The sequence below is a fragment of the Ricinus communis genome, chromosome 1, assembly GCF_019578655.1.
Source record: "Ricinus communis isolate WT05 ecotype wild-type chromosome 1, ASM1957865v1, whole genome shotgun sequence".
Taxonomy (NCBI): domain Eukaryota; kingdom Viridiplantae; phylum Streptophyta; class Magnoliopsida; order Malpighiales; family Euphorbiaceae; genus Ricinus; species Ricinus communis.
In genome coordinates, this window is record NC_063256.1 from 36,433,421 (window position 1) to 36,449,788 (window position 16,368).

The 16,368-nt window shown below is 35.8% G+C and overlaps 4 protein-coding genes across 8 annotated transcripts; 3 read left to right on the top strand and 1 right to left on the bottom strand.

Moving 5' to 3' along the window:
• Positions 1–449: 449 nt before the first annotated feature.
• On the bottom strand, positions 450–2,778 carry LOC8286431 (60S acidic ribosomal protein P0). The gene is made up of 5 exons (XM_002525576.3): positions 2,245–2,778; positions 1,965–2,033; positions 1,322–1,420; positions 858–1,250; positions 450–753 (listed from the first exon to the last, which is right to left on the bottom strand). Exons 1-5 carry the CDS (start codon positions 2,500–2,502, stop codon positions 601–603), a joined length of 972 nt encoding a protein of 323 aa, XP_002525622.1. The 5' UTR covers positions 2,503–2,778; the 3' UTR covers positions 450–600.
• A 183-nt stretch (positions 2,779–2,961) lies between these two features.
• Positions 2,962–7,662, top strand: LOC8286432 (anthranilate synthase alpha subunit 2, chloroplastic). 2 transcript variants are annotated; one of them, XM_002525577.4, is made up of 11 exons: positions 2,962–3,465; positions 3,759–3,943; positions 4,039–4,228; positions 4,609–4,760; positions 5,078–5,193; positions 5,300–5,546; positions 5,636–5,692; positions 5,776–5,928; positions 6,118–6,198; positions 6,512–6,598; positions 7,215–7,662. In XM_002525577.4, exons 1-11 carry the CDS (start codon positions 3,213–3,215, stop codon positions 7,536–7,538), a joined length of 1,845 nt encoding a protein of 614 aa, XP_002525623.1. In that variant the 5' UTR covers positions 2,962–3,212; the 3' UTR covers positions 7,539–7,662. The 2 variants fall into 2 exon arrangements, with proteins under 2 accessions (XP_002525623.1, XP_015578783.1); XM_015723297.2 differs by lacking the exon at positions 2,962–3,465 and having other exon boundaries at positions 3,879–3,943; positions 4,050–4,228.
• A 359-nt stretch (positions 7,663–8,021) lies between these two features.
• LOC8286433 (probable NAD(P)H dehydrogenase (quinone) FQR1-like 3) lies at positions 8,022–11,129 on the top strand. Of its 4 annotated transcripts, none has more exons than XM_048370448.1 (6): positions 8,022–8,263; positions 9,112–9,198; positions 9,359–9,459; positions 9,596–9,689; positions 9,844–10,128; positions 10,517–11,129. In XM_048370448.1, the coding sequence occupies exons 4-6, from the start codon at positions 9,610–9,612 to the stop codon at positions 10,740–10,742; spliced, it is 591 nt and encodes a 196-aa protein (XP_048226405.1). In that variant the 5' UTR covers positions 8,022–8,263; positions 9,112–9,198; positions 9,359–9,459; positions 9,596–9,609; the 3' UTR covers positions 10,743–11,129. The 4 variants fall into 4 exon arrangements, with proteins under 4 accessions (XP_048226405.1, XP_048226407.1, XP_015578784.1 ...); XM_015723298.3 differs by having other exon boundaries at positions 8,025–8,263; positions 9,863–10,128; XM_048370450.1 differs by lacking the exon at positions 9,112–9,198.
• A 779-nt stretch (positions 11,130–11,908) lies between these two features.
• On the top strand, positions 11,909–12,675 carry LOC8286434 (pleckstrin homology domain-containing protein 1). Its single transcript, XM_002525579.4, has one exon. It carries the CDS (start codon positions 12,044–12,046, stop codon positions 12,476–12,478), a length of 435 nt encoding a protein of 144 aa, XP_002525625.1. The 5' UTR covers positions 11,909–12,043; the 3' UTR covers positions 12,479–12,675.
• The last annotated feature ends 3,693 nt before the right edge of the window (positions 12,676–16,368 follow it).

Here is a 16,368-nt window from a genome sequence, read left to right on the forward strand (position 1 = left end):
ATGTTGAACTTGAAAGATGAACAGATATGAACTACAATTTGGCACTTTGCTTCATATAGAAATTCTTTAATAATTTCCCAGTGTTTCAATGATGAAATAGTATGACAATCTTGCAGAAAACTAGTTGAATCCAAATATTTCCAAACTCACTGTCCATTTGGTTTGTAACTCAGCTAAAAATTAAGTTGCATCAAAAGGTGAAAGCTCTATCAATTATTACTTTATTATGCAAAAATAATGCAAATTGATTCAAAAGCATTCTTAGCCTTGTGATCTATTCCAACCAAATATGCTAAAAAAATTTGACAATGGAAGCGTTCATTTAATGTGTTAGTAATGCATTGAATGTTTGTCCAATATGTTAAGATAAATTTGCTTATAACCCTGAAAACCACGTCAGGGTAAAAATATAGGTCAAAACAGGCACCATGCCCTTCTGCAACTATATCTAAAATGGAAAAATGTCATTGCATAGTAACAGAGTTGAATTCGAAGCATTTCAGTTCCCAAAATATAAAATTCAAAACTAAAAATAGATACCACTAAACTTGATAACAGCATGAACTATTTATCTAACATGTGATATGGCATATAGTCAACTCAGTCGAACAACCCAGCTACCATATCCTCCTCTGATTCCTCAGCAGGCTCTTCCTTCTCTTCCACCTTGGCTGCGGCAGCACCAGCTGGAGCAGCAGTATCCGAACCAGCAGCAGCAACTGTGGCTGCAGCAGCTGCAAATTTGCTTGGATCCTGAAAGCTCGCAGTTCAAGCAATTAAATTCGCATAACAAAGGAACAATGAGACAATTGAATTATTAAGCATACGGCATCGTAAGCGCTGTATCAAAAGCAAACCTTGAGGTATTCTTTCACTTTCTCTGCCTGTGGGAAGGAGTATTCTGAAACCATTGCTACAGATAGAACATTCTTGTATCCATTCACGAACATATGAGGTGCAGCAGCGATTGTTGGGAATGAAAGGGACAAAGACAGAGAGGCAACCATGGATACCCCAGATGCAAATTTAGCCACGAGATCATCGTCTGTGAGATCAAGAACCTCAGGGCTGAAAACTGATCCACTGTCATAAACAGTAAGCACAACAAGGCCATATGAGAATGGTCGTATGCCAAGCTTTGCGAGAAGAGCAGACTCTGACGAGCCCACCTTCTCACCCTTCTTAATGATATCTACAGGGGTAATGATTTCCACAGTTCCTTTGTTAATCTTGGTTGGGATGTTCAGCACCTGACGAGCAAACATAGCATGAGATTGAGCAGAGACAACAAGGACAGGGAAAATAGAAAATGAACATAAACCTGAAAGAAGGATGTCTGGGAGGGATCCAGTCCAGTGTTCCCAGGTGGGACAACAACATCAATTGGAGCAATGAGACCCACACGAGCAGGTGCTCCGACCTGTTAAGGTTAAGGGCTTACGATTATAAGAAACTACATTTTTCACACGAAAACTTGAAGACAAATTAATTCCTATAAGTGAACACTCACCAATATCAAATTCTAACCAACTAGGAGAAAAGAATAAGAAGAAATATAAGATCAATACTTTAAAAGAATCTCTACAGTATGGATAATATGACAAAAGAAAAATGAATGTTTACAAGGCTTTCCTTTTTGCATGCATATACGTACTTGTATATGAATAAGAGACATTCAGAGAAACCAAATCCATGCATGAAGTACAAAGTTGCGCAAGGCCAATCAGGTAATGATTTGATAAGGAGACAGCTATAATTAGTAGGAATATCAATGAAATTACTGATGGATTTAAAAAGTTGGCCAGAATAAGGCATGGTGGTAAGCAAAAAAGAAGTAAATATGGGAGTTCATTAAATAGAGACGAAAAAGAACAAAAAATACTAAACGATAGATGGACAAACAACAAATGATCTACAAAAAACACAAAAGCCGATGATATGATCTAAGAACACCATTAAAATACCTTGTACTTAGCAATCTCTTCTCTAACTTCCTTTAACTCACCCTTAGTAAAGATCAAACCTACATTACCCTGATTCAAAAGAAAAATAAGAGCTAGCTTAACATTAATACAACACAGCAGCAACCATTATAAAGGCAATTTTTACAGATCCCCAGAAAGGTTTTTACGTAAAGTATCAAATTTTACAATAAATAAGAGATACCCACAAAAAAAGATATGAATACAAAACAAACTGAACAAGGTTAAAAAAAAAAAAAGAAGCGGTAAAAATGAAGCTTACAACAAGTAAAGGAATGAGATTTAGAAAAGCATTATTGCCAGTTTTCTCAGCATGAAGCCTAACAGAGCGTTTCATCATTGTGTTTTTACCCATTAAAACAACAGAATCACCTCTCAAACCCTGCCTAATACTCTGGAGTTGGTTAGACCCTACATTATCAGCTGCCACAACAAGGATCTGTGAATACTCATCAAGAAAACGGCAAAGCTTCTTGTCGTACTCGACCTTTTTTTGCGCTTTCGTTGGCTTCACTGCCATTGTAAGATATCAAAATAAGAAAGAAAAGAAAAAAGGCTCCCTGCAAATGAGTGTCAAAACCCTAGGAACTGTGTGTGAGAGAGTTGCTGATGATACTCATGCACGAGTGAGATATATATATACGGAGGGTGTGTTGTTGGGCTGTTAATTTGGGGCCCACAAAATCAACATTTGGGTTTTCGAAGGAGTTTTTTAATGTGAATAATAAGACACTTTCGAGTGGTGCCATGATTATAAATATAAATATATAAAAATTTATAGAATAATTATTAAATATAAAATAAAGAGTGAAATTTAATTTTTTATATGTAAATAATTAAATTGACTATTTATTTTATATTTAAAATGTAATTTAATTATTTTATAATATAACTCTTTAAAATAAAGAGTTTGGTATATATAAAAATTATAAGTTGAATGTTTATAGTAACCCTATTAATATCCTTGTTAACTAAAATTCCATTTAAGTTGATACTCTTAACAATTCCAATTTCCCTTGCCTAAAAAAGACACTACTTTACCAAACAAATCATAGCCCAATAACAAGATCAGTAGAAAAAGAAAAGCCCACAATAGGCCCAATTTGTTTGGCAATCCAACTATAAATATAAATCCGTCTGACAATTCAAAATAACGAAAAAGCAAAAAGAAAAAAAATCAAAGAAAAGAGTAAGAGGAGTCAAAAGAAGAGAGCTTTCCTCTGTTTCTCTATGGCACTCTCCATGTGCACAGCTTCTCAGTTACAGTCTCTTTCTAATAAGTTCTCCTTACCTTCAATGGACAGAAGCCTAGCTGCCGTTATTTCCCGTCAGCTTCCGTTAACTGTACCTTTACCTCCATCTTCCTCCGTCAACCCCAATGCAAGATTCTGTACCTCAATTTTAAAGAAGAGTCTTTCTCTAGTTTCCTCAAGTCCCCGTGTCCCTACTTTAAAATGCTCTGCTTCCACCTCTCAAGCTTATGGTACCCTCTTTCTTTTTGTCTGTTTGTTTGTTTTCGTTTTCAGTTTCTAAATTTTGTTTCTTTTGTATAATTTTCCTGTTTGGTTGGTGAGAAAACAATGTATCTGGTTGGTTTCATAGAAATCCCGCATTAGGAAATTTTTTTTTTATTGAAAGATGGGATTGATGTAATGAATTGGAAAAGATTTGATTTTTGAAGTGAATTTAGAATCTTTACTTACCTAGTTTGAACAGAAATGAATTGGGTCCAGTTCAATGTATGTTGATGTTTCTAGGTGTTTGGATTATTTTCAGCCGATCAATCAGCAAAATTTCAAGAAGCTTCGAAGAAAGGGAATTTAGTTCCTTTGTACCATTGTATATTATGTGATCACCTTACTCCAGTGCTTGCCTATCGCTGTCTGGTTAAGGAAGATGACAGAGATGCTCCAAGCTTTTTATTCGAATCTGTTGAGCCTGGTTCGGATGCTTCCACTGTTGTAGGTTCTTCAGTTTTTATTTCCTTATATGCTTTTTTCTTAAATTCCTTCGGAGATGGTTGTGCTTATTCGTACCTATGATTCAATTATCTTAGGGGCGATATAGTGTTTTAGGAGCTCAACCGAGTGTAGAAATTGTGGCCAAAGAGAATATGGTGACAATTATGGACCACTATGAAGGACGGAGGACAGAGGAGATTGTGGACGATCCCATGGAAGTTCCTAGGAAAATGATGGAGAGTTGGACCCCCCAACTTGTTGATGAGCTTCCTGAAGTGTTCAGTGGTAAGATATTGATATCAAACATTCTTGGCATCTTACTAACTTCATTTTGTTTGTCGATACTTTCAAAATGAATAAACTTGGAGTCATCATTAGATTTATGGGCAGAAAACTATTTTCCATTTTTAGTTTGGTGATTTGTTTTTATGTTATGGAGAAATGAAAGGGGAAGAGTTGTTTCTTTTTCTGTTTGGTGTAGTATTTATATGATATAATTGCTTTCTTTGTGAACAAACATTACATTGCAGGAAGTTGCTTGATGAATGATCAAGGGGTTTATTTCATAAAAAATAACAAAAAAAAAAAGGCAGTTCTATAGCCCAAAGTATACCAAGGATTTACGAAATGGGAGCCAACCTAATGTATGCTCTCTTCTTGACTAGGTGGGTGGGTTGGATATTTCTCTTATGACACAGTACGGTATGTTGAGAAGAAAAAGCTGCCTTTTGATGGTGCACCACCAGATGACAGAAATCTCCCTGATGTCCATCTTGGCCTTTATGAAGATGTTATGATATTTGATCATTTGGAGAAGGTATCGCATTAAATGAGTATTTGTTAGTATTTTAAAGTTGATTGAGGATATGGCTCTTATCTATGACGTTTTCAAATCATTGTGTGTCATCTAATTGAGGAACTGATACCATTTATGTATTACGTGAAGTCTAGTTTGTCATCGCGTCCAGCTTAACATATTTTCTCTTTATATAGAAATCTGTTGTTCAGGGAATGCTATACTCCATGGTAGAATGATAAAAGACAACAAGTCACTTTCCTTCTGATACATAGACTTAGTTTCTTCTTTCATGAATATATCTTGTTTTTATAGTTTTGTGATTTTCTTCCCTTCAGAAAGCATATCTTATTCACTGGGTGCGACTAGATCGATTTTCTACAGTTGAGGAGGCCTTTAATGATGGGATAAATCGGTTGGAAAATTTAGTTTCTCGAGTACATAATATAACTACGTGAGTAGTTTTTCCTTTTTACTATTTCTTTTGTTCAACGCAGTGTTAATTCCTTTCTTTCTATACTGTAGCACAATCAGAATTGTAACTCAATCGTGGATTTCAGACCAAGGCTACCTGCAGGTTCAATACAGTTGTCAACTCGTCTTTTTGGCCCTAAATTAGAGATGTCAAGCATGACAAGTGAAGAATATAAGGCTGCAGTTTTGCAGGCTAAAGAGCATATTTTGGCTGGTGATATATTTCAGATTGTGTTGAGCCAGCGTTTTGAACGGCGTACATTTGCAGACCCATTTGAGATCTATAGAGCTCTAAGAATTGTTAATCCTAGTCCATATATGGCTTATTTACAGGTTTCCTCACTTGCCCAAAACTATTTGTTTGAAGACTTTAGTCAATTTTAATATTCTAAGCATTCGGTTATTATTATTCCCATCATCAGGCTAGAGGATGTATACTGGTTGCTTCTAGTCCAGAAATCCTCACCCGTGTAAAGAAGGTATCTGTAACAAAGTCATAAAGTTTCAGATAGCTGGTTTTCTATTTTCTTTTTTCATGCTTAATGTTGGTATTTTCTGACAGAATAAGATTATAAACCGGCCCCTTGCTGGGACTGTTAGGAGAGGAAAAACACCTAAAGAAGATAAAATGTTGGAGAAGGAACTTTTAAATGATGAAAAGCAATGTGCAGAACATATTATGCTAGTTGACTTGGGAAGGAATGATGTGGGAAAGGTTTGTTATTCGCTATCTCAATGGATATTACTCTATATGCATGCAATGTGTTGCTGCAAATAACTGTGAATAGCATCCAATGGGACTGCTTCTGAAGTGTTCTATTTAATGAGTTTTTTTTATTTTGCATTTTCTCTTAATTGTCATTTAATGACGATAAATCTTATCTAAGACAAGTTATTCATACAGGTCTCAGAGCCTGGTTCTGTGAAAGTTGAAAGGCTCATGAATATTGAGAGATATTCTCATGTTATGCACATCAGCTCAACAGTAAGCATCTCTTATTTTGGTTTAAGAATGCAAGTTCTAATAATAGCAAGAAGACAAAATTAAACAGACAGCTTTCTTCTTTGCCTTTATTGCATATTTTGATGAATTAAGTTCTGCACACACAAATTAATGGGATTGGAGGATGCTGGTTATGTCAAATATGAAATATGTGGATATTGGTTTTGTTCTTGCTCTCTTTTTGTTTTAATCTGTTTCTTTAGTCATCAATGCAAGATATTTGTGCTTATACAAACTGAACTCATCTTGTGACAGAAGTCCTTTCCTCTCGTCACTAAGTTAAGTCTTTCTGCAGGTCAGTGGAGAGTTACTTGATCATTTAACAAGCTGGGATGCATTGCGTGCTGCATTGCCTGTTGGCACTGTTAGTGGGGCACCAAAGGTATCCTCTCACCAGCTGTTTTTTTCTTATGCATTTAACCTTCTGACTGAAAAGTTCGATTCCATTTCGTTTCAGATATTTTTAAAAGACAGAAGGCTTTTCATTTTTGGTAGATAACAAAAGCCAGTACTTGAAAGGCAAAAAAGTCGCAAAAAATGGAAACTCTTTTTCGTAGTTGTCTTCCCTTTCTTCCTACAAAGCTTTTTTGTTTCTTTAATTTCTTTTTTAAAGTTTTTCATTGAGTGATGCTAAAGATAGTTGGCCAACTATGGTATTGTGTCATGACTGGCTACATTGCTTTATAATTTATCTCAAATGAAATTCATTTTTTACACAGGGCACATGTTACGGCAACTATATGACTGTAGGCCTAGTAGTCTAACCACCTTAGGACTTTAATTTTTCATTATTGCATATGCTTTCTAGCGATATAACACTTGTGCAAAGTACTTTTTGTGGAGCTAAAGCTAAGCTACCTAAATTGAGTTATTAATGATTAAGCTCCATTAAATATGAAGTTGTCAATAGATTCTGATCTTGTTGAAGTGCTATTCTAAGAATCATGTGAGGTTTGACAGTTCTTTGTGATACTTAAGGCGGCTCTGTTGAAATGCAGGTGAAAGCAATGGAGTTAATTGATGAACTAGAAGTGACGAGACGTGGGCCATATAGTGGTGGATTTGGTGGCATTTCATTTTCTGGTGATATGGACATTGCTCTGGCTCTCAGAACTATCGTCTTCCCTACAAGCACCCGGTATGATACAATGTATTCATACAACAACTTGAACAAGCGACGAGAATGGGTTGCTCACCTTCAAGCTGGGGCTGGAATTGTGGCCGACAGTGATCCTGCTGATGAGCAGAGAGAATGCGAGAACAAAGCTGCAGGTCTGGCTCGCGCCATTGATCTTGCAGAAGAATCATTTGTGAAGAATTGATTGAATTTCAAGGAATTTTTGTTTCTCTCATGTAGTTTCTTTTAACATATAAGTTATCAAATCTTTGCTGTGTGTTGTTTTAATAAGATTTTTAAATGGGAAATAGGCTAGGCTTTTTGTTTAAGAGATGGACCTCTCTGTGTATCTGTTTGGTAGTATTCTGGATGCTGAAAGTTGGTGCTAATGTCTGTTAAAAGAAACCAGGTACTGTAAGCAAAGATAATATCTTGGGCGGTAGAAAGTAATTGAAATTGGAACCTTCCTAGGTTTTGAGTGTTGTAATATAAGAAATAAGAAAGCTATGGAAATTGAAATTAGCTATAAAGATGTCAAAAGCAAATATTTTGTTTTTCACCAACAATCTTTTAAGAGTTGAGATAGAAAGGTGTACACGGTTCTCACAGCATCACGACACGTGGCATGAATGATATCTGGCTTTTGCCAGTATAAAAGCAAAGATGGCACAAAATTTTAAAGCCGTTCATTTTTGTTTTTTTTGTTTAGAGAAAAATGTGACCAGAAGAGGCAAGGATGATGATGATGATGATGATGATGATGATGATTAGATAAGCCTAAGCCACGTCATAGCTTGATTATTATCTTACACAAGTAACAATTGTTTCATTTTTTTGTTCAAGTACCAACCACCAATGTCTTAAAAAAGTGGACAGTTTTCATTACCTTCATCCTTTTTTCTAATGGTGTCTGCAACTGCAACAACCAAGGTGAGATTATCATCTTAGCTCCATCAGTTCTTAATCCTTTTAGTTTCCTCTGGTCAATCTAGGCTAGACTATCAAAATCAACAGGACGCTGCTTCATTTTTCTATCTATTTTTAATCAAAGTTGATGCCTTGTAACTTCTCGGTCTTTTCTTTTATCAATTTATTCAACTATTATTGCTTTCTTTATATCTCAGTTTATATATTCTCTTGGGTGTATTTAGATATTAGATACGCTTTTCATCTCTTTTACTATAATCCCACTTTTAACTATTTTGTTCATAAATATCTGCTTTCGTTGTCTAACTGTCAAAATTATTGCTGATTACAATTATTTCATTAATCTGTGATCTGAGAATATCTGGAGATGCCCTCTTGGGTGTATTTACATGCCCTTTTAAACTCTTCTACTAAAATCTCTGTTTTAACTGTTTTGTTGATAAATTTATGCTTTGGATATCTAGCTATCAAATTATTGCTGATTACAATTATTTCTGTAATCTGGAGAAGAGTCATCTTGAAGAGCAGTGACATAGAATTCTCAATTCTTATTTCGAATACATGATTTTAAAAGGGTTTATATTCTCTTGGGTGTATCTAGGAGAACATTTCTTAAGAAGGTCACCCAACTGATTTATAGAATCCCATTCTTTAGAATCCTTTTCTTGTGTTATAATTCTTTTGTCTGGACTCTACTTGTCATGTTAAAAGTCATTTACTTCAACATCCACTGCTAAGGTCTCCCAGGCTAGTTTGTGGGACATAACAATCTTCTCTAGGCGTGTCTTGAATGTTAAGCTGTGAGCATATGTAGCCCTACATAATGGTGAGTGCTTTCACTGAAATACCAGGGAGCAAAAGCATTGTCGTGTAGGCGAGGAGAGGTAGAACAAAAGTTGAAGTCATTTGTTGGAAGTGCAAGTTTTTTCAAAATTGAGGTTTGGATAAGTTGTAAAAATCTTGTCTTTTATTCAGATACAAAAATGCCTCCATCCAGCTATATGGCAAGACATTTGCTGTCCTTGTTTGTTCTGTAAAGAGATGCATCCAAATTCCAGCTAGTTATTATGTGCTTGATTTTGTGCGGTTATTTTCCAGGTGAGTGGTTGTCTTAACGTGCATTCATAAGCAGCGGGTGAATAAGGATCAGACTCTCAATCAAGACTTGAAGCTATGAGTACAACTAAGGTCTACATAGTGTAAGTATCTCTCTTTCCCTCTGTTCTCTTCCCCAGTCTGCTCTTCCAGGTTTGCTTCTGTAGATGTAAGATGTTCACTCTTATAACACTGGCAGTTTTTGTGGCTGATTGAACTTTCTCCTTCCCATTTTTGTAGGTATTACTCCTTATATGGACATGTGGAGACAATGGCACGAGAAGTTCAGCGAGGAGCTAATTCGGTTCAAGGTGTTGAAGCAACAATTTGGCAGGTAACATGTAAAGATGAGGATGAGTTATTGCAGAAATCAAGTACAATGCTCAAGTCTTTATTTATTAATTGGATTCATTTATTGTTTGGGGTGGGAACAAGTGAAAATGAGGCTTTTATACTATTACCAAAGACGATCATTAAATATTCTTTAGCTTCAATGGAATGGAACAGGTCCCCGAGACACTTTCAAACTTGATAGTGGAAAAGATGAAGGCCCCTCCTAAAGCAGATGATGTACCAGTGATTCAACCAGAACAACTTTTGGAGGCTGATGGTTTTATCTTTGGTTTTCCTTCTCGTTTCGGTGTGATGGCAGCCCAATTCAAGGCTTTCTTTGATGCAACTGGTGAGCTATGGGCATCCCAAGCACTTGCTGGAAAACCTGCTGGAATCTTCTGGAGTACTGGTTTCCATGGAGGAGGTCAAGAACTTACTGCGTGGGTTGATTCTTTTCTTTTATCTCTGGACAGGACTTCTTTCATGTTCATCATTTTCTTTTGCATGTGCAATTCTGTAGTATAGAATATGCCATTAATTTATAGAACATCCTGGATGGCTCTAGTATTTTGCAATATATGAGCTTCAACTAAAGAATAGAAGAGTAGGAAAGGCTTTTGTGCTTCATCTTGTTATCCAATTTCATAGAAAGGTTAGTTAGTTTATACCCATCTGGGAGAATCATTTCAGGTGACAAATTAAGAAGAAAAGAAGAATGGAAAGACATAACAATAGCGGTTTGGGGTTATGAAGAAATGTCGCCTATGAATTTCAACAAAACTCTTACAGGGGTATATTTGATGTTCTGTTATTTTCTCTTGTTTGCAGATTAACAGCTATAACACAGTTAGCGCATCATGGTATGCTCTTTGTTCCTCTTGGTTACACATTTGGCAGTGGCATGTTCGAGATGAACGAAGTGAAAGGTGGCTCCTCTTATGGTGCTGGAACATACGCGGCAGATGGAACCCGAGAACCAACAGAGTTAGAACTCCAACAGGCTTTCCACCAGGGCAAGTATGTTGCCGAAATAGCGAAAAAGCTCAAAGGTTAGCTGCATTTGATAATGCTGTAGAAAAGTAATCCAGTTAACTATGTGCATAAGATTTAGCTGCTAAGCACTGAGTCTGTGCACAAGCACTAGAAAACAGCAAGTGTCACAAGGGTTTGTGAATTCCGCATTCCAAAAGGAGAGGATAATGATAATTGTAATAATAATGCATATGAAACAAAAACAACATCAAATAACTTAATCATCTTGAAGAAACTTTTGAGTATTTCATCTGAGAATCTGAAGCAATGAAGGTAGAGGCTGATGATGGTGGACCTCAAGGTGGTCTCTTATGTCTCCCCCATGAAGCTTCTTTGTAAAATTACTTCCAGTTTCCTAATCATGTAAACTCAGAACATGTTCTTACAATAATGGATTACTTTGTATATATATCTTTTGCCTTCACTCATTATGCTACTTGTAAAATTAAAAACTTTATTTTATTCTTATCTCCGGAACTCTATTTTTATTTACTTTGTAAAATCTTATCTTAACTGGTTAATAAAATTTTATTTTAAATTTATATTATTATAACTATGTCGTCTTGTAAAAGCATCGAAAAAATAATAATAAAAATAAAGTATATATTTTATTTTTATTTTATTTTCTCTTTGAATATATCACCAATGCATTGTGTCATTGACTAGTGGATGAATACCAGAAAAGAAAAAGACTGGTTGGTGTATTTTTTATTTTTATTCTCAATTTTTTTTTTTTATGGAGAACCAAGAAATTTGCTTAGCAAGTGTTTCTTCTTTCTTAAAAAAAATAATAAAATTATGTAAATTTAATTAGTGCAATTAATTAATATTTACTTACAAGACCACTTAATAAGGAATAACCATATACCATATCACAAAATACTAAAATAAAAATTATGACAAGATTCAGACTTTACTTGGTTAAAAAATAATATTTTTTTTATTTATTCCAAAATAATTCATTTTAATTTTTTGAATTAATTTTAATGAATTGATATAAATATTGTCATAGGTAATTAATGTTTATATTTTATATTTTTAAATTGTGGATTTTATATAAAATTTTTATTTTTTAATCCATATGTAAATTTAAAAATATATATATACATTTGGGACCAGGTAGTATTGTCCTCCAAAACACAGGCTGTACAGTTAAATTAGGTTGTAGTTAAAAAAGAAACGGCGTCGTTTTTGCATGAGCAGTAAGACGAGCAATAGCAAAAGAATCAACGATCAAAATAAATATAAAATAAATGAAAGCAGTCCCAACTAATTCCAGTTGAAGAACCAAACCAAAACCCTTCTCTCTCTGGAATCAAGAAAATGGAATCATTCTTGAGATCATGGACGGGTCAAGATCCGAACCCGGAAGATTACAAGAAGATAGAATTCTGGTCGAATCCGGAACGGGCGGGATGGCTAACAAAGCAAGGGAATTACATTAAGACATGGAGGCGGCGCTGGTTCATCTTGAAGCAAGGGAAGCTACTCTGGTTCAAGGAGAAACATGTAACCCGGCATTCAATTCCACGTGGCGTTGTTCCAGTGGGTCAGTGTTTGACTGTGAAAGGTGCGGAAGATGTGATCAACAAGCCTTTTGCTTTTGAACTCTCTACGAATCAAGAAACCATGTATTTCATAGCTGATTCCGAGAAAGAGAAAGAGGAGTGGATCAATTCCATTGGTAGGTCTATTGTTCAACACTCTCGGTCTGTTACTGATTCTGAGGTTGTCGATTATGATAATACCAAGCCTTGATTTTTATTTTTCTTCTTCTTTTCTTTTCCTTTGCGGGAAGTGTATACAATAGAATAATACTATGATGTTTGTTTCTTGATGTTGTTCTGTTGGGTATGAGATACTACTGTGTTTCTGTTGTTATTATTGTTGTTGGTATGTAATTATGGATCTGTTCTGTATTTTGGTTTCTTTAGTTTCAGGGTTTATTTGGTTAATTTTATGCTTCTTTTGGGGTTTTGTTGTGGGATTTTTTATGTTTGTTGATTTTAATTACTCAAATTATGTGCTTTATCATAAAGTCTCTGGATACATTGCAGTACACTGAAAATGAGGGCATTGCTAGAACTGAAGCTTGAATATTGTTCCTGTTCTAGCTTATTGGCCAGTCCTTAAAAGCTTGCCGCCACAGATTGAGTCCCAATAAGTTGATCTCTGATGGAATACGATGCCCTTGATGCATCACTTATGTCCATCCTGTCTTTGGGTGATTCAGTTGAACACTCAGCTCCTATTCTCAAGATTGACACCACGTACTCTTGCATTTTGTTTAATTTTTCATGCATAACTGGCTCAGATTTCTGTTATAGTTGCAGTTGCATCATCTTCTTTGACCAGTAATGGATCTGCAAATTCGCATTAATTGTTCTGTCAATGCCATCTTTGTGAATTTATGCAGATTCAGACCATCTTTACATGTGTCATCCGTTAGTTTCCTGCCCCTTGTAAACATTTCTAGCACTAGTATCCCAAAGCCATACACATCCCTACTTGTGGTTGGTTCACTTCCCATGCCTTACTCTGCACTTTCACATGTCAGCATATTGCACCATCCAAAGTATAAGTTGTAGAATTTTCTGGGAGCAATAGTACAGTTGTGGTTGCTGCATTCCTTTAGACTAGTAAATTGTATGAGCAGGACATAATAATATATAAGGTAGAGAAAGTTACCTGGTCCATGTAACCAATTGTCCCTTTCACTCCAAAGGATTGCATTTGGGAAAATTCTGGCTAATCCAAAATCTCCTAGGTGAACAACCATGTCATTGTCAATAAGAGCATTGTTTGGTTTCACATCACAATGAATTACAGGCACTTGGTATAGGTGATGGAGATAATCAAGTGCTGAATTCACATCAGTGGGAATATTTAGTCTTTGGAGAAAGCTTAATACCCTTGGTTGTCTGCATCCCTCATTTTCTCTAGGAAATATTTGCAGCCACTGGTCCAAGCACTCATTTGGCATAAACTGATAAATAAGAACTTTGAAGGAATTGCCTTAAAAAGTAATGCTGGAGCATGCAGATATGACCTTCACAGGATTCTGGCGTCTAATGTTCCTTGTAGCTTCCCCACTCTGCTATAAAGCTCTTGGAGGCACCTTTGTTCTAATGTTCCTAGGTTGAGCACCTTCACTGCAAACAGAGGATGGCTCTTTGTTTCCTCTTTTCCTTAACCAACAAAGTAGCATATAGCAAACTGCATTGAGGATCCCACAAGCTACCAGGATTAGTTTGAGTGAGAGTTTTTTTTTCGTTTTGATATTCAAGCTATTTTTCCTTAAAGAGTATCTAAGGGTATTTATAGAGGTTATCTTGGAGTTCAAATTTCTAAATGATCGGGATGATATTGAAAGAGATCATGGGTTGTGGTTCTCAGACGATCCCTTAATTTTGTAGGTAATCTCATAATTCTGCTAAAGATCCGTATTTAGTTAGGAGAGTTTATAATTCGTCTTGGTCTAGAGGAGTATGCATCAATTACTTTAACTTCTACATTTAGAGTACAATGTGCATAAATTTGGCTCTTCGATTCATAGGGTTTTCAATTAAGTCACTGCAGATTTAATTTGTAGTTTTAAGTTTTGCAAACAAAATTTACACTCAGTTTAACTGTTTTAAGAAAATCTCCAGTCAATAATAGACTAATGCATTATGTCAATGTAATATTCTGATATTACATTATCAAATACAAGTTGAAAGTATTGATTAATCCGACACTTAAGACATATTTGACACTAGTTAACTTGAAAACATTACAGGAATTCAATGTTTGCTTGAGAAGAAAGTAATAATAGCCAGCAAAACTTCCTTCCTTTGGTCCATGAATGATGAAACCATAACAGTTCATGGATTCGTCTCGTTATGTCGATTAAAAGAAAAGGACGAAAAAGAAAAATATTCTAAAGTCTTATTTAAACACATAATATTTTCATATTTTTAGAAAAAAAAAACAAATAAAAAATTGACTTCGTAGAGGAAATTTCAGCTCAAATAATGGACTCGAGTTTTTCGGCCTTTTGTCTTAGGATTAATCGGTTTCTTTTTCTTTGAATAAATTTTTTTGTAGACCTTGACAAGGAGATGGCTATTAACTAATAATCAGTGTGTGACCCGGAAATCTCCTACTATTTTCGGGCACTCTGGCTTTGATTTTTCAAGACTGAATGGAGTCCTAAGTTTCTCCATGAAATGACTTGTCCCTCATTCCTGTACGGAGACCTCTAAAGCTTCGTATGCTGAGGTCTTGGCCATCTCTTCCTTTTCCTCTTTTCTCTACATAAGGCACTAAAATGGTCGGTTGGTAATTCCTCCAAAATGACAGAATGCAATATTTCAGAGTCGTCCATGTCTTGCAAAATACCAATATTGAAAGAAAGTTGCCTTTAATGTCCTATGATTATTAATTGTTCTTTGCTTCTGTCTTTCTATTTTCTTATTTCTACCTTTTGTGGTTATATTATTGCTGTCGCTTTTGGAACAATATCATGAAAAGATAGACTAAAGAATGAAATTCTGGGGGAGTATATATATGTTCAGAGAAGGGATATAAGGCAGCAGATAGAAAGACCAAAAATAAGCGATGAAGAAGGCAGAGCTAATATTTGTTCCTGTTCCTGGAGTTGGTCACTTGGCATCAACCATAGAATTTGCAAAGAGCCTAATTGACTTGAATGATTAACTATGTATCGCCATCTGGTAATAAAGCTATCCACCACTCCTTTTGTTGATGCATACACAGTCACCTACTGCTTCCATAGCCAACATTTAGAACTTTTTGCAAAATCTGTTGAAAGCTATATTTCTGCAATTGTTGAAATATACAACCCCATGTCGAAAACGTCGTCACAGGTATTATATTGTTCCAGTCCAGCTCAGGCTCAGTTCCTGTTGTTGTTGTAGTTCTTGACTTCTTTTATGCATCTATAATATTGGAAATGAATTTGGTCTCCCGTCTTTTATATTCTTCACATTGTGTCTCCTGCTTCATCTGCCCTCTCGACATGAAGAGTTTAGCTTTCTGATCCTGATGTGTCAATTCCAGGCTTTGTCAATCATATTGACTGAAGCTGTACTTAATAAGGATGGTGGTTATGCTGCTTATATCAAGATTGCTCAAAGAATCAAGGACGTCAAAAGGATAATAGTTAATATTCATTGAGCTTGAATCTCATGCAGTTGACAACTTTAACAATGGCCAGAACCCTAGGTTTACCCGGTTGGTCCGGTGCTAAACCTGAAGGATCAACATCATCCAGAGATGAACCATGCTCATTGAAATAAGATCACGAAATGGCTTGCTGACCAGCCTGAATCTTCCGCGGTATATTCCTATAAAAAAAAGGGGCATAAATTCTCGTGGCCCTTGCGTTTCCCAGGTACAATCTGGAGAACTCAATTCAAGAATCCAGAGGAGATGCTGCCAGAAGGATTCTTGGAACGGACTGAAGGGAGAGGCTGGTGGAGGTGCTCAGCCAGAAGGCAATTGGAGGGTTCATATGTCATTGTGGATGGAACTAATTGTTAGAGAGCTTGTGGTGTCGGGTACTGTTAAAAGATATAAAACTATTCTTATTATTCTTAGGACCTCAATTCAAGGGAGTGGAGCTGAAATCAGATTACAGGCCAAAC